General features: G+C 37.4%; 3 protein-coding genes across 4 annotated transcripts; all 3 read left to right on the top strand.

Moving 5' to 3' along the window:
- Positions 1-2,632: 2,632 nt before the first annotated feature.
- abhd6b (abhydrolase domain containing 6, acylglycerol lipase b) lies at positions 2,633-7,195 on the top strand. Of its 2 annotated transcripts, XM_038271520.1 has the most exons (10): positions 2,633-2,706; positions 3,240-3,337; positions 3,423-3,570; positions 5,064-5,220; positions 5,651-5,764; positions 5,856-5,988; positions 6,315-6,472; positions 6,587-6,641; positions 6,720-6,820; positions 6,953-7,195. In XM_038271520.1, exons 2-10 carry the CDS (start codon positions 3,331-3,333, stop codon positions 7,130-7,132), a joined length of 1,053 nt encoding a protein of 350 aa, XP_038127448.1. In that variant the 5' UTR covers positions 2,633-2,706; positions 3,240-3,330; the 3' UTR covers positions 7,133-7,195. The 2 variants fall into 2 exon arrangements, with proteins under 2 accessions (XP_038127448.1, XP_038127447.1); XM_038271519.1 differs by lacking the exon at positions 2,633-2,706 and having other exon boundaries at positions 3,014-3,337.
- Positions 7,196-10,815: 3,620 nt separating this feature from the next.
- Positions 10,816-13,864, top strand: kctd6b (potassium channel tetramerization domain containing 6b). The gene is made up of 3 exons (XM_038271546.1): positions 10,816-10,970; positions 11,983-12,082; positions 12,190-13,864. Exons 2-3 carry the CDS (start codon positions 12,056-12,058, stop codon positions 12,874-12,876), a joined length of 714 nt encoding a protein of 237 aa, XP_038127474.1. The 5' UTR covers positions 10,816-10,970; positions 11,983-12,055; the 3' UTR covers positions 12,877-13,864.
- A 1,378-nt stretch (positions 13,865-15,242) lies between these two features.
- Positions 15,243-21,464, top strand: LOC119774165 (small integral membrane protein 4). The gene is made up of 2 exons (XM_038271548.1): positions 15,243-15,552; positions 19,410-21,464. Exons 1-2 carry the CDS (start codon positions 15,399-15,401, stop codon positions 19,499-19,501), a joined length of 246 nt encoding a protein of 81 aa, XP_038127476.1. The 5' UTR covers positions 15,243-15,398; the 3' UTR covers positions 19,502-21,464.
- The last annotated feature ends 2,302 nt before the right edge of the window (positions 21,465-23,766 follow it).

The following is a 23,766-nucleotide window of genomic DNA, read 5'->3' as shown; positions in this document are numbered from 1 at the left end:
AGCAAGAGTCAAAAATACAAAAAATCTACTCCAAAGATGTAACTTAATTGGGAGCTAGTGGATTGCAAAAACGCAAACCCTGGTTTTCCATGTAATTCAGTAACTTTGTATTATTGCATTGAATAAGTTTGTTTTTAAAAAGGGATATTTCATAAAAAGAATCAGAATTACTTTATTAATCCTTGTGGGAAATTGTTTTCTTGCCGTGCAACCGTTTACAGAAGAGAGAAAAAAACATTGTAAGTACAATAGAGCATAGTATAATGAGACAGAATAAAATAAGTAAAATTTGTAAAATTCCAACCCACACAGTAAAATTACACCCTTTCCATATAAAAAGTGCAAACAGTGTAAAATAAGATATAATGATATTTGACTTGAAGAAAGCATAACAAACATCTCTGCTGAAAATCCAAAACTTATGACCAAACAGACAAAGAAAGCAACATTACCACACCCTGCTGCACTCTGCAACACAAAACACCCTGTACTTTGACCTTAACTTTGTAAAAGAGAGCTTTAAAAAGTTGTCAGGCTATCGGTGCTATAAATAAATAAAAATTTCCAATATCAATTAAGTTAATATAAGTTATCAATAGAGTTTTTTATTGGGCATATTTTACCTTTCTTAATGTATTTACGTTTATTAAACATTAATTTCAACTTAAAATATCCTTCTGCAAATAAACAGCATTCATAGTCACCAATTTTAACAAAAATATTTGAACAATTTCCAATGCTTTAGGTTCATGGAAAGTGAATCCCCAATTTTCATAGAAGTGGCTAAGTTGTTGGTTTATCTCTTTAAGGAATTGGGGTGTGAAAGAAGATCATCTGACTTGGTGTGAAATTTCTAGCTGCTTAATCTTTTAGCAAATGTTACTGGTCTCCTCCTGATGACTCACATTCCCAGTCTATCCACTAATCTAATCTTGGCAATGCTGACCTTCCTGGTGACAGCATATAATCAGTCTGAGCTGTCCCCCCCTTCAGGCAGCTTGTCCCTTTATAAGAGAGGTCATAGCAAATTTTGTCCAACATAACAAAATTGGTCAATTGTGTTGCATTGTCTTCTCTGTCCTGTTGGCTTTGCTGCATCACTAATTCCTCTAAGTTTACATGAAAAACAGCATAATGTGCGAGATATAGACACTTCTGTGGATGTTACTTGCCGACAGATTTAGGCCAGCAGGCTTTGTCCTAAACCAAAATATGAGTATCATTCCAACACAGGGCAAGCCCCTCTGCACAGCAAACACTTCCATTTCTTCTGCTCCACTTTGTATTTAGGTCATCTGTAGTGGAGGAGAGATTTTCAACCATGTTTTTAGCCATGCATTCATATGCTGGTTTTCATTTGTGCAGTCTTATCAGCCACAAAAAAAAAAAAAAACATAACGTAAAAATAGCAGAATAACAACAAAAACAAATATGAAAGGATGACTACAATTTAAAGCAGTCATCACAAGAAAATTGACATCACTAATTATTTTGTGAAACTCTTCTTGCAAGCAATCACAGAAATAATTCCATCACCATGTAGATAGCTGCATAAATATCTCTAATTCTTAACTGGGAGTGTTCAAGTCTCCATAACAATGTTATAATTGAATTTGCCACTCCAAAAAAGATTTTTTTTTTTTTAAACAAACAACTGGACTTTCTTTTCCAAGTTTGAATACATTTTGCTTCCCATCCAGGAAGCTTTTTCAATTTAAAATGTCTGGATTAGTGTTGAGTTCCAAGCTGTATAGGCCCAACAAAGCCTTGTTATGGCTTAGAAAACATGCAAATTGAACCGGAAGTACAGGTCTGCCCCTTAGGAATGGGCTTTGTTGAGGTCTTTGTTAGCTTGCAATACCCGAAACTAACCTATGCCTCTGAAAAGGGAGTTGTTAGGGTCATTTTTGGCCTGACTGGCCAGGCGAGATGTTTTGGTCACCTGCATAGCAATAGGGGTTGAGATGATAGTGGGAAGGAATCAACTCTATCGTTTAAGTTTAAGATTGGTTTTTCTCTCTTAACATAAATGGCTTCCTTCACACCCCTTTCAAACCACCTGTAATCCTTGTCCACAATATGAACATTCTGGTCCTCAAATGAATTCCCTTTGTCCTTAAGGTGTAGGTGAACAGCCATGCGTCTGTGGAAAGGTTGTTTGGTTTTCTCTAAAGATAAGAGCATTTCTCACTGCATTGAACTGCATACACCCCTCCACTCATCTTAGGTCTGGGGGTTATTTTGAATTGAAAATGCTTTCTAGATGGGTAGTGAAACATCATCAAACTTGGGAAAAAAAAGTTCAGTGGTTTGTTTTTTAACTTAAAAAAAATAACTTTTTTTTAATTGTTTTGAATGACTAATACCTGGATGACTGAGAATCTTCACCAGAATTTGCCACTCACAATATGGCAGTTATGAGGCCCTATCCTTTTTTTCATGGCTTACTCTGCCTCTGCTCTTCTCTGCGCACTGTGTTGAGTCATGGTGAGCTCAGGGGGAGGTGTTTTAAGGCTTCCTCAGTCTACTGTGCTTTTCCAATCAATCGGAGAAACTCTTAGAATTTCCTGTGAGGAGAATATCAATTACAAGTCAACATTTACGTCTTAGGTCTGCCCGGTTTCTCCAAAGTTGCTCATCCACCTGAAACTGGGGAAATGCTGCATCATTGCCAGTGGCTATAATTACACAGGGGACACGTCACAGGTTTGCCTCTATCATGACACCCAGTGGTAAACTCTGGTCTTGACAATGACTCGTTATACTGACAAACTGTATGTAGAAGTTAACAATAACATGCTTAGGTTTAATTGCAGACAGATTTACAAAGGGTTATTAAAATATAACTTACCATGCAATTTTAAGAGCCACAAATTAGATTTCAATTTCAATTCCTTGAAACAAAATATGCTGTGAGATGCTTCCTTTTAATTTAAAAGCATTTTTACGTAGCATTTCGCATACATAATTTCATTTTTTTTTTCAATGAGGTAGTATTTTCTTTTTATTGCTTTTACTCTGTGCTACGTAAATATATATTGGCTGATTTCTATAGCCGTGCATTCCTACTGTCAGAAGCAGAGTGGAGGCTCTGTGTTCCCTTTAAAAGATTGAGCGAATCATGTTGTGGCCCTGTTTCCCCTAATGATGAGTGATAATCAATGGATTTCACCAGAGCAAACATAATTTGTCAAAGCTAACTGCTCACTCCTCTGTGACTGTTTGTATCCAAAATTCAGGACACCAGATGGACGCTATTAAACATTTTACAGCTAGACAACAGCAGGACTGAAACAGCTTTTCCATGTGCATTCATGTGACAGTACTTTCATGAAGAGTAAGTCTTTTGATTTTTACTATATGTTATAAAATAGACAGTTTAAAATCTTTTTATTATTATTATTATGTTCCCCTCCCATCAGTTTTCTGGATTTTAAGAGCAGCCATGGCAGCTGAGCTGGATGTAGTGAACCTGTTCTTCATTGCTGGAGCTACACTGGCTATTCCCATCCTGGCATTTCTGGCTTCCTTCCTTCTCTGGCCATCTGTGCTTATTAAAGTATATTACTGGTAAAGTAGACTGCTTTGCATGAATATGTAACATCAGTGGTTAATGATTGCCTGTGTTGTAAATGTCTCACTAAAACCCTTTTTTGCTAAGTTTAATTCATTAAATGTACAGGTATTACTATGCAGAATATGTTTAGCCTACATATTGCTGCTCTATCCCAGTCAACCACTAAAGTTAAATCTTACTTATTTATTTTTATCCTTAATTATATATCAATTTCAAAATGATCTACTCCTTAAAACGTTCCAAGTTTTATTACAGTAATGAAAACCCTGGCATACACCTTACAGCTGATTGAACCTTTTTAAGTTGCAGTCCATATGCAGCTTGATAAGGGGAACAAAGTGTGGCTATTATGGTCTTAATAAAATCCATTGATTAATGTATCAATGAAAATCCTTTAGCTTTTAATTTCAGAACTGGAAATGAGAGTTTTAATGATCAAAGATTAGTTGCTTTTAAAATATGACTATAAATATTGTAAAGACATGTTACCTTTTCATATTGTTTATATCATCACATTAGCATCATATGTTAGTTATTTAGCCTGTTAAAAATGTTTTTTTTAATTATTATTATTTGACTGAAACATTTACCGTTAGTAAAAAGTTGCATGTGCATTTTTCAACATAAGTTAAGTTGTTTTGTGATAGTAATAGATGTTTGTTAGAGTGAACAACAGGCAATATAAGACGGAGGAATTCACCAGGCAGACCAGGGATGCGATATTAAAAGCTTTGAAAGGCCTAACCCGACTTCAAAATAACCAACTCATTGCTGTCCAGCTTAAACTGACCGTCTGAGCATAGGAAGTATTAATCAGAGAAGCAGCCAAGCCCATGGTAAGTTGGGAAGGCTGCATCAATCCACAGCTCAAATGGAACAATATGCTGAAATAGCTAATATCAGATGTACAATCTAATGTGGAGTTTATGGAGGAGAGGCAAGTCAGCTGTGACCAAAATTCTACATTTCCATTAAGCATAAAAAAATGTGTCTTAAAATACTATGTTTGGAAGAAAAAAAAAAAACACAGTGAACACATTAATCTCACATTAAAACCAGTGGCCTTATTCACAGAAGCTGAATTCAGAAATTCTGGGATATATAAAGCTAGTCTTGACCAAGTGTGAGAACTGCATCCTGGCTTCATCCATTCCACAAAGACATAGCTCAATATGTGTCACTTTGTCAAGCCAGGTGTAATTAACGAGATGATCCAAGGTTCACTAATGTAGCAAACAATAAAGGATCGACTAAGTAGCTAGAGAGGCTAAAATACACATTTCCTAATCACCTAACTAAAAAAAACATCCTATTTTACAGAGAAAGTTTTATTTTCCTCAAATAAACAACAATTAAGTTATGCACGATGAATTAAAAATGGCTTCTTAAGTGGAAATGGGAAGTTATTATTACCCTAAATACTCCAAATCAGCAATGTGTGCATGGAAGCAATATCCTGATTTAATACATATATACCCTGTTTCAGGTACTGGAGAAGGACTTTGGGTCTACAGGTTCGCTATGCAGACTGTGGAGGTTATCGCTTCTGTTACTCCTACAGAGGAAAGCCTGGGATGAGGCCCTCCATCCTGATGCTTCATGGCTTCTCTGCTCACAAGGACATGTGGCTGTCTGTTGTCAAGGTTAGACAAGCTGTAAAATCATAATTTCTATCAACTCGAAGGGCTGAAAAATGCTCATACAGAGGAGCGCAAACACTGACTGAAACATAGAATCGGTTAATACAAAGATATGCTATGACATTTTACCATTATTGGAGAAAAAAACTAATAATTGAAATGTCAATGTTTTTAGTTATAATAAAAAAGAAAGTTACCGGTATGCTTTTTTTCACCCACAGAAATAATCCTAATTTAATAAAATGTGTGACAGTCTGTGACATTAAGATATGCTACTGCAACAGACTATACTCTGATATTTGTTTTTTTCTTTTTCAGAAATGCAGCATGAAATAGTTCTTATTAACTTAATAAGATTTTTTAATTAGATGATAACTTCTGGCGTGTGTACATTGTATACATTTACGTTTCATTTTCATTTTTGATTTTGCAGTATTTACCAAAACACCTGCACATAATATGTGTGGACATGCCTGGCCACGAAGGGACAACACGCACCAACACTGAGGATTACTCCATCCAGGGGCAGGCCAGAAGGATCCATCAGGTAAAGGCTTTTGGAAATATTATGTACAGAAGTATATTTTAGTTTCCTAAATCTTTTCATTTGAAAAATGTGTATCTCTCATACTTTGTAGTTTGTGGAAAGCATTCACTTAAACAGAAAAGCATTCCATCTGGTGGGAACCTCCATGGGGGGAAACGTTGCCGGGGTTTACGCAGCCTGCTACCCTTCAGAGATCTGCAGCATGACTCTCATCTGTCCCGATGGTCAGTCACCGTCTGTTTGTCTTCATACAATGCCCTGCAAAGGATTTTCTAACCTTTAAACATTTTGTCGTATTACAACCACAGACTGCACACAAATGCAGAAAGGAATATAGTCAGGGAATAAAAAGGATAATTCATAAGATGCTAATGTTAAATAAACTGGGTAAACGTGCACCATTTTCCATCCTCTTAAAAATAAAGGGTTACAATGCTGCTTTACCACATAAATTCCCTATGAACTGTTGTTGAGGTTTGTGACTTTAATATTACCAAATCTATAAAAAAAATAGCATTTTAATCAGTAAAACACTGGTCTCGTCCTTTAGGAGTAAGACACCGATCAGAAACCAAATTTGACAATCACCTTCAAGACTTGGAGCACAGCAACTTCACACTGAACATCCCTCTGATCCCAACTACACCTGAAGAGATGGAGGACATGTTCAGGCTCTGTTCTCATGTCCGCTTTAAAATTCCTCAGCAGGTCAGACCGGCATGAGAAAAATGAATTAAATTCTCTGTAAACTAAGAATGGTTGATAACCATGAAGCAGTCGTATCATTATGTGGATGTTGACAGCTTTGTTTTTAATGTTAAGATTCTTCAAGGACTCGTGGACGTTCGAGAACCTCACAATGCATTTTACGAAGAAGGTTAGTTTATTGTTTTTGCAAACATTTTAGTATAATTAATATATAGATTTAATAAAATTGTGTTTATTTCTTTATTAGTATTTATGGAGATCATCGGTGAGAAATCAAGATATGCCTTACAGGAACATTTACATCTCATTATCTCACCTTTACAAGTGATTTGGGGAAAACAGGATCAGGTAATTCTGAAGTTCAGTCATTTGGCAAAGTCTGTTTATATAAATAGGTTTGATTATCTGCAACCAATCATGAACATGTTTGGAAAAATATTGTTATAGATGAAGACACACTATTTTTGCATACTTGTCCAGGTGGTGGATGTCTCTGGAGCTGCAGTCATTGCGGAGTTGGTGCCTGGTTGCAGAGTGGATTTGTTGGACAACTGTGGTCACTCTGTGGTGATGGAAAAGCCGTGTCGTACAGCCAAACTTATCCTGGAGTTTATAATCCTGCAGCAAAATGCCAGGAGTGGCACAAAGAAGTCTTCTTGAATATGTAATTCCTGCAATGCTTTGTAATGTTAGTGTCTAATAAAGGGGGAGAACTGCATTGTAGAGAAGTTTAGTTTTCCTGATAACTATTTTGTTGAAAACTTAAAAAGGAATGACGATAGCTTTTGGACTTTTGTGTTTTCGTCTTATTTTGCAAAAGATTTGTGTCCTCATTTTTAGGGGGATTTCTTTTTTTTTTTTTACCTGACTTTCACACCCCCGGATGAGAAAAAAGAGAAAAGGTTTTATGTCTCTAATACTTGAGAAATATATATAAAGAAAAAGAAACAATTTTCCAATTTTAGGAATTTTGGGTTATCTTTTTCCTGTTTCTGGTAATAGTTTGACAAAGGTAAGTAATGGGACACCCATTTATTCCAGATTTAGATTCATTTCAGTTCTGTTTTATTTGCGCTGATACATCCTTTATAAAAACATTTGCAACCTCTCTTTCAATACGTTTCTCAAATTTAACTTGGCAATTCTTACTTGAGCGTAAAAATGGACAATATGACCTACAGGTGGGACATCTAAAGAAAAATTTATTGTAAAAAGTTTTTTTCACTCATTTATAATGATATATAATTAGATGGGGTTTGATTGGGAGGAACAGGCCCCCAGCTCTGAACCCGAGTGGTGTTTCATTATTGGACTGCAAGTCATAGATTGTCCATGATGTACACCATGTTCATGTTTTGGACACTCAGGTGAAGAGAGGGGCGGACCTCTCCACCGATCACCAACTGGTAGGAACTTGAATACGATGGAAGAGGAGGAAGCCGAACAGTCTGGCACAAGCCTGCAGTGAGGATCTGCTGGAAATATCTGGAGGAATCCTTGGTCAGGGACATATTCAAGGTCTGTGGTCCGTGTGACGGCAGCAACCCCAGCAGTGGACACAGTTAGTAAGGGATGCTGTAAAGCTGAAAAGGTGTCCTATCAAGCCTAGTAGGCTTGTGGTATTCCTGAGGGAGCAAGCGAATACTATGAGGCCAAGTGTACCACAAAACTCAAGCCTGAGAGAGTTTGGAGAGACCATGGAGAAAGACTATCGGTCGACCTCAAAGTGATTCTGGTAAACGGCCGAGCACTTTCAGAGGGGGAAGCAGTGCTGAAGGGTGTATTTCAACTTTCATGGGATCACATTCACATTAAGCCTCCTTTGGGAAGGCCTATCCCAGGATGCTGGAGTGGAGAGTGCCTGAGTGTTATACGTGTTTAAGGACCTGGACAAGGTTTTCCTTATGGTGGCTTGTAGGGGCCCTTTACTAGGGGCTATATCCAGTCACTGTACAAGAGGAGCAGGAGGATTTCAGTCCAAATTGCAGTCATATAGTCGGACCTGCTCCCAGTGCATGTTTTACTGCGTTAGGACAGCCCTCTTTCACCGGTCCTGTTTATGGACAGTACAGGTGCTGGTCATAAAATTAGAATATCATGAAAAAGTAGATTGATTTCAGTAATTCCATTTAAAAAGTGAAACTTGTATATTACATTCATACATTACATACAAACACATATATTTCAGATGTTTATTTTGTTTAATTTTGATGATTACAAATGACAACAAATGAAAATCTCAAATTCATCATATCAGAAAATTAGAATATTGTGAAAAGGTTCAAAATTGATGGCCCCTGGTGCCACACTCTAATCAGCTAATTAACTCAAACCACCTGCAAAAGCCTTTAAATGGTCTTTCAGTCTAGTTCTATAGGCTACACAATCATGGGGAAGACTGCTGACTTGACAGTTGTCCAAAAGACGACCATCGACACCTTGCACAAGGAGGGCAAGACACAAAAGGTCATCGCTAAAGAGGCTGGCTGTTCACAGAGCTCAGTGTCCAAGCACATTAATAGAGAGGCGAAGGGAAGGAAAAGATGTGGTCGAAAAAAGTGTACAAGCAAGAGAGATAACCGCACCCTGGAGAGGATTGTGAAACAAAACCCCTTCAAAAATGTGGGGGAGATTCACAAAGAGTGGACTGCAGCTGGAGTGAGTGCTTCAAGAACCACCACACACAGACGTATGAAAGACATGGGTTTCTGCTGTCGCATTCCTTGTGTCAAGCCACTCTTGAACCACAGACAGCGTCAGAAGCGTCTTGCCTGGGCTAAAGAGAAACAGGACTGGACTGCTGGTGAGTGGTCCAAAGTCATGTTCTCTGATGAAAGTAAATTTTGCATTTCCTTTGGAAATCAAGGTCCCAGAGTCTGGAGGAAAAGAAGAGAGGCACTTCATCCACGTTGCTTGAAGTCCAGTGTAAAGTTTCCACAGTCAGTGATGGTTTGGGGTGCCATGTCATCTGCTGGTGTTGGTCCATTGTGTTTTCTGAGGTCCAGGGTCAACGCAGCCACATACCAGGAAGTTTTAGAGCACTTCATGCTTCCTGCAGCTGACCAACTTTTTGGAGATGCAGATTTCATTTTCCAACAGGACTTGGCACCTGCACACAGTGCCAAAGCTACCAGTACCTGGTTGAAGGACCATGGTATCCCTGTTCTTAATTGGCCAGCAAACTCTCCTGACCTTAACCCCATAGAAAATCTATGGGGTATTGTGAAGAAGAAGATGCAATACACCAGACCCAACAATTCAGAAGAGCTAAAAGCCACTATTAGAGCAACCTGGGCTATCATAACACCTGAGCAGTGCCACAGACTGATCGACTCCATGCCACGCCGCATTGCTGCAGTAATACAGGCCAAAGGAGGCCCAACTAAATACTGAGTGCTGTACATGCTCATACTTTTCATGTTCATACTTTTCAGTTGGCCAACATTTCTATAAATCCTTTGTTTTTATTGGTCTTCAGTAATATTATAATTTTCTGATATGATGAATTTGAGATTTTCATTTGTTGTCATTTGTAATCATCAAAATTAAACAAAATAAACATCTGAAATATATGAGTTTGTATGTAATGTATGAATATAATATACAAGTTTCACTTTTTAAATGGAATTACTGAAATCAATCTATTTTTTCATGATATTCTAATTTTATGACCAGCACCTGTATTTGTAGGTGCAGACAAGGGGGAGATGGGGTTCTGGTTTGGGGACCAGCAGATTTTGTCATTTGATCATGTGGCACATCGAGCAGCAAATGTTCAATGTTTTCAATCTTAACGTGGAAATTAGATGCAAATAGTGACATTCTTGGCTTGCCATACAACTCCAGCAGCAGCTCCAGCTGCTCAGAGGCGCCTTGATGTGCGTCAACCATTGACTTTGCTTGGAAACTAGCAGCTCCTGCTGCCTTTGCTGCTTGCATACTAGACCTAGCATTATACAGTATCCCAACATAGCCTTGTTATTGTTTAGAAAACATGCAAATTGAGACCGTAGAACGGGTCCACCCCTTTTGGAATGCGGTCAAATGTGTTTTACTTTTTTTGCATTATTCTTTTGCTCTGTGTCCCCATGAAGGGCAACAGGCCCCATCCTGGCCCCCTGGTAAATTTCGTTTAGAACCCCACTGGTTTAAAGGCAGCTGTAGGGGGGGGGGGGGGGGGGGGGGAACTCCCAAGTAGGCTTGTCTGCACCGGATCAAAAGGCGTTTTTTTTTTTTTTTTTTTCTGCGTCTCATTTAAGATATAAATCTTGAACGGAAGTAAGGGTCTCCATAACACAAGTTTAGAGCAGTGCAGATGTGGCTGTATATCCAGAGGGGCCCCCTCCCCTCCTTGTGTGCGCAGTTCTGCTGCATCCTGGTGTGGATTAGAGCGTCCCTGCTGCAGCATCATAAAGCACCGCCTGTCTGAACGCTTACAAACTGACTCCAAAGTGTTTTATAGGATGAACATATATAACCAAACCATACACCTGAGCTGGTAAGGCTTTAAATGCATATAGTCTGTTTCTCTGTCTAGTTAGCCCGGTTCAGATCCCATAGTTGTAACTCTAATAGGATGCTAGCTCTGCTAGCCTGTTAGCTGAAACTAGCCGTTAGCTAGGCTAGCAGAGGTTCAGTTTTTTTGTCCCGTTTCACTTTGGGACCCAAAGGCTCGCGAAATGCCACTTTGTACGGTTGTTTAATGAAACTTTTATACACTTAAATAGAAGGTAATTGCCTTTTATCAAGCTTCTTTGATTTTCTCTGCAGCTGCAGTGAAAAATACTGTGGCAATAATATGTAGCGTTATGTTTTAGGATCATTTATTCATGTTGATTTAATATAAATGTGACCTACCTATAGTTTAATCCAGGTAAGTCTTTTTTTTTAGCTTTTTGTTGACATACACACTCAGTCATGCAGAGAACATAATATTTTTTTTTTCATTTGGTGAAAGTGAAGCAACTGAAATGACATAGCTAATGTTTAATGAAAAGAAATACCCTATGAGATTCTTCACAGTTTAAAAATGAAGGCATTGCTGTAACACACCTTGATTTCCTCTCTCTGACCTTGTTTGGTCTCATCAGCATTACTTCTCAGTGCTGCAGAGAAACATTTGCATTCTGTCTAAAGCTAACAGGGCGTGAGATGCAGGACCAACATGTATAGACCCCTGTGCACCATACATTTCATTATTTCACCCACACTTGATATATTATTTACAAATTCTTCAGACTTTTCTTTATTATTATTAAGATCAGTCTGTGATATTTGTTTTCATTCATTTTCTCATTTTCAGTGCGATACAATTCAACATCCAGTCCATGTTATTTATACAGTGCCAATTAGCCTATTCCATCTAATGATCGAATTTTTATGATTCTATCTTAAGTACAGCACAAAAAGGGATCCAGCTTTAAAATATAAATATCTTTGTGCAATTGAACATACTTTATGATCCAGTTGTATTACAACTTATATTACTTTGTTATTACTTTTTTCTGCAGGTAAAGTCAAGGTGTGGCAGCTGTAATCTCTTCCTTCTTTATTGGTTCAGAGCTTGTGGGTATTAATCTACAAATGGATAATGGAGACTGGGGCCATAGGGTAAGTCATGGCTATGCTATAAAATGCAGTGTGGGCAATGTTAAAGGTTGAAATTAGTCCCTTTTTAGCTATTAAAGAGTGTTTCAGATATTTGCTATTTTTTATAGATGACTACCCCTATTACCCTGAACGTTGGAGGCCACCTGTACACCACCAGTCTTTCCACCCTCCAGCGTTACCCAGACTCCATGCTTGGTGCCATGTTTCGGGGAGACTTCCCTACAACTCGTGATTCCCACGGGAATTATTTCATCGACCGCGATGGAACACTTTTCCGGTACATTCTGAACTTCCTGCGAACGTCGGAGCTCACCCTCCCAGTAGATTTCACAGAGACAGACCTCCTCAGGAAGGAGGCAGACTTCTACCAGATCGAACCTTTGATCCAGTGTCTTAACGACCCCAAGCCTCTGTACCCACCAGATATCTTTGAACAGGTTGTGGAGCTCTCCAGCACCCGGAAACTGTCCAAATACTCAAACCCAGTGGCGGTTATTATCACACAGCTAACCATAACAACAAAGGTTCATGCCCTTCTAGAAGGCATTTCCAACAACTTTACTAAGTGGAACAAGCACATGATGGACACCAGAGACTGTCAGGTATCATTTACCTTTGGACCATGTGACTATCACCAAGAGGTCTCTTTAAGAGTGCACCTCATGGACTACATAATGAAACAAGGCTTCACCATTCGGAACACTCGTGTGCACCACATGAGTGAGCGTGCAAACGAGAACACCGTGGAGCATCACTGGACTTTCTGTAGACCAGCTCACAAAGTTGAAGACTGACCTGCAACACAGCAGTTGTTACTGTCATGTTACTGTGAGACTTTCTTTGTATTATGCAAAAAAAAAAAGTCCTCTGTTTCATTAATCTTTTTTGTCCATGTGTTGCCCTATAAGGTACAAGGCTGTAAAAGCTTAAGCTTAATGACAAGGTCCAGTCAGCAAAGATAAATCAAAATGTATTTATTTGAGTCGGAGAACTATTTATAAAAAATATTTGATCCTGTCCTGTATCTGAATCCTCTTAAGGAGGTTTTTTTTTTTTTTTTGCAATCTACAAATCAAACGTCTGGCATTTTTGATATGAGAAAGAAGATATGAACTGGGTGTTTATCAGTGAATCAAGATGATGTGAAAATCAAAAAGATTATGTAGATGCGGTTGATATTTCAGATTCATATCCTGCAAATGGCAGCAAATTTCAGGAAAGTTTTCAAAGAACTGTCCTCATATAGAAAAGGTAAATGTTTTTTCCTTCACTGTGTAATAAGTGTCCTGTTTATTGTAACTTAATATATTTTGTTCAGTAGATGTTTAGTGAGTAAAACTAGACTTAGTCTCATAGATCCCTTGTAGACTCCATGTGCGATAATGTTGGGCCCTTTAATAGTTGATGCATGTGTCTTATGTATGAATAATTTTTGTATCTGCTGTGTGCACTTTATGATGTTGCATCATAATGTCATATCAACAGTTATTTTTGGTCATTCTAGCCACAAATAAATCCAGTTTGTGTTTTTTATTTGAAATTATTTTACTAAAATATCACTGTATTGCTGATATTCTTGCTGCAACCTATTATGGGCCCAAGCAGTTTTAAGTATTAGTTCTGAAATAAGGCAAGTGACGAAACTGAAAGGTTAAATATTCCATACAGCCCCCAGTGTCCAACCTTTATGCTTTGCGAGTCAAAACTGTAAAAGTGGAAATTACTTTGGGGGGGGGGGTTCCAAAACTATTAAAAAAAATTAAAATGGAAAAAAAAAAAAAAGATTTTGTGGTTTTTACTTTTTATTACACCCTCAGCAAAAAATAAAACATGCAATGTTTACATGTACTATGTAAAATGAGTAAAGTCTGATTTTTCTTTTTTTTTTTTTTGGAAGAATAAGCTTTAATAAATGTTAAATATAAAAAAGTCCTCCTGGTAGATAGCTGTTCTCACATCAGACTTGATATCATTGGACTATAACCAGCAGATAACTTGATCACTGACCAGACTGGACTTAAGCTGCTTGGACCAGAGGTGTAGCCAGGAATTTTTTATGAGGGTGGCAAGGCAATAACCAATGTACACTGAGGGGGGAGCCGAAAACGGATAGGCCCCAGAACCTCAGGGTCAATCTACACTGTTCCTACAGGGAAATGAACGAGCAAAACATTAATATTTTCTAAATAAAGACAAACTACACTTTCCTACAGCATTTGCTGACAAATATATGCATATATTTAAACATCCGTAATTTCTAGATAAAAGGTATAGTGGATAAAACTCAGTTTTGAGTTCTGGGGCGTAAATCTTTTCCATTTTCGTTACTTACTTGTATCAAACATTCTGCATAAAATGAATATTTACAAGCACCAATATCTACATAAATTATTTATTAAAACTGTTATCTTTGGTTTCACTGAAGACTCCCAGATGACTTGCAGAGACACAAAATCTTCGGTTTACCCCATATAACACAAAATCTATTTCTGAAAAGAGCATGAATTCTGCACTTATCTTTGATGTTAGTATATTAATGTGTATAATTAGCCACAAAAAAATAAACTGTTTTGAATATTCCACTTGAGCGTATTACTGCTGCCACCATCAGTATTAGAGGGAAAATTATGGTAGGGGTGGCCAATGCCACCCCTGCCCCCCATCTAGCTGCGCCCCTGGCTTGGACAAAATCTCTTCTTTAGTGCTACCCTTCTGCAGCTGATCTTACTCATTCTAATTCTCTCAGGAAATAAAATTAGCGTTTCACTTCCTATAAAACAGTACGAATGTGCAAAAACTTAATCTATCGATCAATAATAAGTTGTTTCTTTAAATAGTTATTAAATATATTTTGAACTCAATTCATTTAGATGCACCCCTAAATAACTACACATGGTGTCCTGTAGGTAAAGTTGATCATTCCAATTCACTACATATTTTATATGTGCGGCACTAATTTATTCCACTGTACACCGAAAGACTGTCTATGTATGACCTTGAAGCCCCTATGTTTATATTACAGTGAAACATAAAATCAATTTGTAATTCAAACACGCAACACGCCCGGATGTTGCGGACTATTGTGCGGTATGCTCGTTTTGACCTTCATTATTCTGTTGTTGCCGATGCAAATAATTTTTATCTAACTCCGCCCCGTTTTGTTTGAACCGTTAGCATAAATCGAGCGCACCTCCTCTTTGCTTTTATAACGTCTGTAAAGGACGTAGTAAAGGTGGCTTCCCTCGCTTCTTTCTGGTCCGCTTTAATGAAAACGCAGCAGTAGACTGGGCAGAGGAAGATACCATTTTTAGACGACATGTTTTACCGAAGTAAAACCATAAAAGGTTTACTGAGTATTGTCCCTGGGAAGCACCGGCTGGGAGCCTACAGGTTCTTACCTATCTTTTTCTGCATTGGAGGAGTCATGGAGTGGATTATGATTAACGTGAGGATAGGACAAGAAACTTTCTGTAAGTGTAAACAAAGTCACCTTCTTCTACTATTAACATCAATCAGTGACAAGGAGTTAGCATTAGCATTAGCAATTCCAAAGCTAGTCTATTGGCTTCTTTAAATGACACCTGTTAGCTGCACATGTGACATCAGATACAGGACATTTGATTAGTTAGCTGTTTATATTGTTCCCTCGTCTGCATCTTATCACTTCACAACCATATAGTGTATGTTATCTGGAGTTTAGTGGCTAAACTCATTGGCTAAACCAATACAAAATTGTGCATTACATATTTTCATAAATAAAGAAAAACTTTTATGCAACACTTCTGAATCTAGTAGTGCTTTTTCAAGTACTTGTTACAGTTATCAGCTGGATTTAGGTGTGGACTCTGCTCTCTAGCTGTGTGTTTATGGTTGTTTTCTGCTGAAAGATGAATTAATCTATCTTGTCCAGACTATTAAACATCCTCTGGTTTCTAATAGTTTTCAGCTGGATCCCTCTTCCCTGTACAGATTTTTGTGCCCCTGATTAAAAAAAAAAAGGGAATGCACACAGCATGGCTCTGCCACCACCATGCTTCACTGTGGAAATGGGGTATTCAGTAAAAGTCTGTAGACCCATAGTTTATTTGTTAGAGTTGATTTTTTTTTTATCTAATGACAGCAACTTCTTTCACCTATTTTAAATTCACCCTACACAGCTTGCACTTTAAAGTGAAAATTGTTTTAGGAATTGCCTCCTTCTTGAAATGCATGGCTGATAGTCCTCTGGTTTGTCCTGAGCTGTGAATCTCTGCTCCTCCAGTGTTGCCTCATTCGCCTTACTGATTGGTTCTCTCCATGGTCAGTTAAAGGAATAGTACACCCAAAACATGATTAGCCTTCATTTTCTACTCACCCCCATGCTGAACAACACTCTGGAGTACTTTTTTGATATCTCAAATGCATCTGGAGATCTGGGAGGCTTCTTGCTGTCTGCTGACATTCAAATAATGGAGGTCTATGGTGACCGAGACAGAAAGGTCCATAAAAGTCCACAAAAACGTGTCAATATTCCTCCATACTGCTCGTCCAATGTATTACAAGTTTCCTGAGTGGGTAGCATCCAGAATTTACTCGAAACGAAGTCATTTAGAATGTTGTTAGAGCATAAACAGTAGTGTATAGGATTTCCTGAAAGCGCGTTCACGAGTCTACGGAAGCCGGCAGACCAAACCAGCGCATTCAGCTCGGCAAAGAACTCATGCTCTTCCTCAACACTGAAGTCCTCAGACTTTTTTCTTTCGTTGTTTCTTTCTTTGCACAGGTAAACGGCACATTTCTTCTTCTACGCTTGCATTATTGGAAGAGCAGACGCTGAATGCGCACTTTCATCTGGTTTGGTCTGCCGGCTTCCGTAGCTTCATGAACGCGCCGGCGCGCGCTTTCAGGAAATCCTATTCACTGCTGTTTATGCTCTAAAAACATTCTAAATGACTTCGTTTCGAGTCACCCACTCAGGAAACTTAGAATACATTGGACGAGCAGTATGGAGGAATATTGACACGTTTTTGTGGACTTTTATGGACCTTTCTGTCTCGGGCACAATAGACCTCCATTATTTGAATGTCAGCAGACAGCAAGAAGCCTCCCAGATCTCCAGATGCATTTGAGATATCAAAAAAGTACTCCAGAGTGTTGTTCAGCATGGGGGTGAGTAGAAAATGAAGGCTAATCATGTTTTGGGTGTACTATTCCTTTAATTCGGACTGCCATCACACAACAGGGTTTGCACTGGTGCCATTCTTTCCATTTTCAGTTAATTGACTGAATATTGCTTTTTAAGTTGGTCAAGGTTGGCATGTTTTAGAAGCTAACTCTGCTTCAAACCTCTCCATAAATCAGTTCTTTGGTGTTCATCATGCTGATTGCTTTACTATACCTCTGAGACCTTCACAGATGCATTTAGACTGGGATCAAATGACCCCCACTTACTGATTATGTAATGTCTGAAGTCTGCAATTGATTTTATTTAGGCGAAGGAGATTGAAAATCTTTTTAGATTTTTATTTAGAATACATGTAGAAAATTATGGGGTTTTATTATTATGTAATGAAATAAATTTTTTATTGAACTACCATTTAAAGTACATTAATTAGTTATGAAAAAAATTGAAAATATCAAAGGGCTGCAAATAGTTAGATAAGTAAATGCATTTATTTTACCTTATGAACCTGTACAGGGGAGTAAATCTCAGTCAATAAATGAGCTACAGGTCCCTCTAGGTAGTAGTTTTGAATTCGGATGTAAAATAAAAAAGATTGCAAGATTATGGTCCTTTCTACATTGACATTTAGATCTTCAACATTTATTTGATTTTCAGCAAACTCAAAACTAATTGCCTTAAAGAAAACACTGCATGGGTTTTTAATATTGGACAAAAAGGATGAGCTTTCATTTCAGCACTAAATGCCAATGAGAGACTGTAAATGGACCAGCTAATAGTGAGAGACAAACTGTTCACCTTGCCAAAGTGTCTGTGATCCACTAGAGCATCTGAAGGAATACAGATAACTGCAACCTTATATGGAGGCATGCAGCTCAGCTTGGTAGTGCATTTGAACCTTTAATGTGTGATGTCAGAGTAATTGTTACAACAGGGAACATTTTTTATTTTCCTTAACATTAAAGGGAAAATAATGAAACTGATTCTAGTAACAGAATTGTTTATATTTATTTTACCTTTCTGTTTTTTTTTCCCATCTTAATAATCACTTAGATAATCCAGTTTCTCTAATGAGGGCCAACCCCCCGACAGCAACAACCACAGCAGGGCGCTCATTAACTTCAGAACAAATAACTCGGTGCAGTCTAACAGGCCAACCAGATGATTCATTGTGACGAGGAATATTAAACATAATCAGTGGTCAAGTGGACCACAAACAAAATAATTGCATTAAAAAAAAGTTATATCACACAAGGTACAAATGAGATGCAGGTGAAATGATAAATAGAACCATGTTTACATCTCAGACATATTATGTTTGGATGCCTGTCTGATGAAGTACTAGAACCTCAGACTGAATCCAATTAGGATGCAACAATATCATTGCTCAATATCATTCATGTATAGTTTGATTCTTTCTATTAGCTTGCATCTAATCCAGTGATATAAAATCGTACCTCTCCAGCATTTAAAATTCGTATAGAGTATTTTAAGAATGGTGTTACAGTATTTGTGTTGTTTTTTTACGTACTTGAGGTTGTGATTTACACCCACGTCTGCAAGATGAAGTGATAAGCAATAAACCATAGCTTGCTTCTGTTGTAGCTGAACCTTTTCCAGCTTATTTAAAAAAAAAATTCAGTAGTGCTCTCTTGTACAGTTTGATAAAAATAAAATTATGCCAAATCTTCTGCTGATTAAAAGAGGAAAACAGAAAACACCGTTTCTTCTTTTTATACTCGGGCTGTCTAAATAGCAGACTCGTATTTCATTCCTCTGGGTTGGGTAAATTAAATGCTCTTATAATGTGCTGGAAGATAATGCTCTCAGAAAAAGCAGAGGTAAAACAAATGTTGTATTTTGATGATTCGATTTTATCAAACATCCAGGTTAGTCAATACATCTTTAATATAATCTTCAGCGTCGAACCAAATTGCAATGAACAGCCTCGTCCACTTGTACACAATTCGTTTGCAGGGTCACATAAGTGGAACAGAGCCATTGTTAACTAATAGTAACACCTTTTAATTTCCTCCTGTTCCACATTAAACACCCGCAGAATAACGTCTGTTGTCCATTTAAGTGCCAACTTTCCGCAAGAGGCCTTTTGCTGCATCTCTAACGAGGCCAAACTTCATTTTTCAATCCTTTGTTTTCTTTTTACAGACGATGTTTACAGAAGGAAGAAGTCAGAGCGGCAGTATGAGCAGAAGATGGCAGATGGTCTCCTAGCACTGGATCAACCTGGAGCCAAGTGAATGATGGTCAGACTGCACAAGAGTTCCCTGAGGAGACTCTGCTATTGGACTCAAACTCCCTCACTGGTTTTTTAACCATTGGATCACATAGATGCTAAGGACAAATGGGGATTTCCCTTCCAGCTTTTTTGCAGTCTTTTATTCTGAGTCAATAAGCGGTTAATCTTAGTGTAAGAATACCACACCTGTATGAGATAAAGACAGATTGTAATGTCAGTGAAAAATACTAAAGCAATGCAGGAAAAAATAAATCGAGTGAATCTACAGTTTCTAGGATTTGTCAAACATTTCTTGGTTTACTGACTATAAACATGCATCTCAAATGAAAGCTGCTAAGTTGTGCTTCTTTAAACATTACATTATCACTTATTTAGTACACTCGATGTAATTCCTGTGGTTTTGTGCCTCAGTTGTACCATCCAATGGGAAGAGACTGCAGAGGAAACTCTCAATAGCTCGGTACATTTCCCATCCAGCTTCACCAGGTCTGGCGAACCGTCTGCAGCGACTGGTGTGGCATTTGAAAACAATCAAAATACAATATTGAAATGTTGTATACCCTAAACTAACTGATTGGTTCCTCAAATGTCCTTTTATTTGACCCAAATCAATGCAGAATGTACATAAAGGTGCACAAAGTCAAGAGACTCTGCTTTCAGCTCATTGTCTACATGGTATAGTTATGTAAGACTAGTGAGTTTTTGCAACATAACAGCATATTTAAGTTTTTATGGGGTGGTTGACAAAAAATCAAATGTTATTTAACAAGGATTATTACAAGGATAAATTAGTTAAATGAGTTAAGACATTTGAAAATCACTTGCTTTTCCAGCCAGGGTTTTTAATTTAAAGAGACTGGCATGATAGGCAGCATGGGAGCTCTGGTCAGCAGTATTGACTCCCAGTGAGGTAATTTCTTCTCAGAGTTGCTAAAAATCAAAATAAACCTTGAAGATTAGAGAAATTATTTTTTGTTGTTGTTGTTGTATAACTTTATCTTGTTACAGTGCCTTAAGTACTAAAACCTCTTGAACTTGTCTGCAGTTTGTCATGTTAATTGGCAGATAATGTGACAAACCAGTAGGAAGCAGTGCAGGAAGTGAAGAAAATGGAAAACCAATAGTCTCCAAATATTACATAAGCAAATCTCTAGACTGCATATTTATCAATCTTCTTTACCCCAAAAGTCAGAAAAATACAACTCAGCCAGTTACATTCAGAATATAAACCTTAACTTTAAGATCAGAGGAATATACAGAGTCGCACCTGCTGTAGCTCTGGAGGTGCTGCAAAGATCCACAGCTCAGTGGGGTTTACCACCGTGCTAATGGGCATGACAGTAAAAGTGTGGGAAGAGAAGCTCTGGTCTGATGAGACCAAATTGTAATTTTATGGACTACTTGCAAATCACACAGTCACATGATGGTGACAGCATTTTGCTTTTTCTTCAATGGTGACAGGCAGACTAGTCAGAGTTGATAGGAAGGTAGACTGAGCTAAAGCTGAATACAGAGCAATGTATTCAACTTCCAAGGAAACTTGGAGGTTAATATCCAGCAAAAATGGCCATATTGAAGAAAAAAGAGAAATTATTTTCATGTGTAAGAATTGCCCAGTCAAAGTCTGGCCTGTAATCCAACTGAGAATCATTAGTTAATCTTAAAATAGCAGCCTTTTTTAGAAGAATGTTTCAAAAATTTAGTGTGAAGATGTGCAAAACTGGTAGACATACACTGCACAGGGTTTAAGCTGTATGCATTGTCTCGGACAGGGAAAATACAAATGTTTGACAGCTGTTTCAGATTATTTCGTGGAGAAAAAAGTTAAAGGATATTTTCTTTCTATTTATAATTATGCACTACTTATAGTTTAATTCCATGCATTCAAGCTTGTGCTTTTGATCTGTCAAAAAGTGAAAAGGCTCTTGGTTAAGGTCCTGTATAAAATAAAAATGTCCATATACAATTTTTCTGATTTTATTGAAATGTGCACAGAGCTAGGTTATTTCTTTAGGTGGTGATGGCACAGCAGTCAGATCAGGGAACACCTCACAGCCGATCTGCTCAGGCAGACACATATCAAACATGTTGGCAGCTCCAAAAAAGGTCACATCTGTTCTTTGGATTCTTTATAGGAGTGCAGACTGCCTGATGAACAGCCTGGTTCAATGGTCTCACCGATGTGACTGCTGTTTAAAGTGCAGCACACATAGTTTTGAAGGGATCACATAATAAACCCTTTTATTAAAAAATATTAACCATCGTCAAAAACCTAGAAGACATCCCTGCATAGTGAGACTGAAAACTGCTTCAAACATTTAAGATCTGTCTGAAAAAAAGAGCTTCTTAGACTTTTTTACTTTACAACTAGAACATTATACTTTCTACTTAAGTTGTTAAAAACCACTGGGAGATACTGGAGGCTGCCTACTGCCATGGATTCATCTTTTGCTGCAGATAAAGCCTTGCAGTGAGTATAATTAAGGCAAAGATTAAAACACCCTGATGCATTATTGCTTCAGTGAGCCTGCTTAGAGATGAAGCACTTTCTTATCAACGAGATGTGAGCAGGAACATATTCCATCTACTTTTGCTTAAAAGCTGTCAGAATACTGCAAAGTGAGTAAAGCGCACAACTTTCTTAAATTAATCCTGATTGGTTCTTAAAAAAAAAAAAAAAACACACTCTAAACCTAGTGGGTTTTCATTGTTGACATCTGGTTAAAATACAGCGGTTTTACTGTATTAACCCAAAATCTTAAACTAAAATATCTAACATGATATGAATGCTTTAATTCAAAACGGGAAATAAATATTTATCACTACTGCTAAAATATAATAACATTTTATGCAGAATGGCTTGAATATGTACTGTCGAAATCAGGTGTCAAGATACTACGTGCAAAAAATTTTTTCCTTATCCAAAATTAAATCAGACTCCACTTTACCTGTTTATTGAGTTACGATTTTTATTTTTCTAATGGTTATAAATCACAACATTTGAGGAAATAAGAAACTTCATTACATTTACCTGATTAAGTATTACATTAAAAAACACATTGTACTAAACTTTTCTGTCCTAAATATCTGACTTTATCTAAGGACATTTTTAAACGTCTGTTGATATTAAGACTTTGGGCAGTTCTGTTGAGAAGTTAGAAACTAAATCGAAAGCTTTGTTTATCTTTGAATTAAAAGTTATTTGCCCATTCACGCATTTCATTTGTAACAAATAAGGTTCACACTTATATAACTTACATAAATATATATGAGCATTTTTCTTTATGATTGGGGCTGTTTGCTTCTGTAGGTTTCCTTCTGCCAGCCTGAAGATTAACAAAAAACAATTCTGTCAAAAAGCCTGCCCTGCTTTAATTTGTCAGCTTTAGTAGTCAACATGAGCAATGAAATGCAAGATTAAGAGATAAAAACATTTAAACTACGTATGTGCAAGAAAATGCTGGGTAAATAACAGTTTTTTGTACAAATTTAAGGAAATTAAAGCATTAGAAATAGACTTTTATGGATATATGTATTCACAAAATGTCCAACCTAATCAACTCTTTTTATGTCCAAGAAACACCGTACACGTATGTTTTGGGATTTTTGTAGAATTTTTTGAGTTAATTTTTTCCCCCCAACTTAATTAAGAATTATATTTGTATACCTTATTGCTAGATTGTTATATGAGGCCTGAACTGTCGTTATTTTATTCGAACAAAACAGAAGTATGTGACTGTAGTTTTATATTTATAAAGTGATCCATAAATATTTATATCACTACATCTATTTCAATGTTGTTTTCTTTTTAAACATTACAAAATAGACGACAACCATATAGGTGGCATAAATCATCACTAAATGGACACTTCATACTGAAACTTGTTTCTGTGTCTTTCCAATCCTCCACCTAACTCTGTAACCTTCATTTCCAAATAAAAGGCTTTGCTTGATTTGAAAAAAAGTACTTTGGACGACTGGAGCTACAGTCCAATCTTTATCCTAACCAGGAGGTTCCTGCTATTGTCTTTGATTTAGGAGTGGTTTAGCATAAAGAATCTGGCAATTGTAGTCCATATCCTGGATACATCTGTGTGATAGATCTCTTTAAGCACTGATTTCCATTGTGGTCAACGACTTGTTGGTTTACCCCAAACTGTGAAGAGGGCATCCATCAGCTCAATGCAGTGGGTATTCCTGCTCTTCATGCATATTTTTTCTTCCACTCAATTTTCACATATCTTTCTGTAGGCAACCAGCTTCTTA

This window comes from Cyprinodon tularosa, unplaced genomic scaffold, assembly GCF_016077235.1.
Source record: "Cyprinodon tularosa strain WSP-4 unplaced genomic scaffold, ASM1607723v1 ctg8, whole genome shotgun sequence".
In the NCBI taxonomy this organism is placed as follows: Eukaryota; Metazoa; Chordata; class Actinopteri; order Cyprinodontiformes; family Cyprinodontidae; genus Cyprinodon; species Cyprinodon tularosa.
Note: the sequence above shows the minus strand (reverse complement) of the source record. Positions and strands in the feature narration are given on the sequence as shown.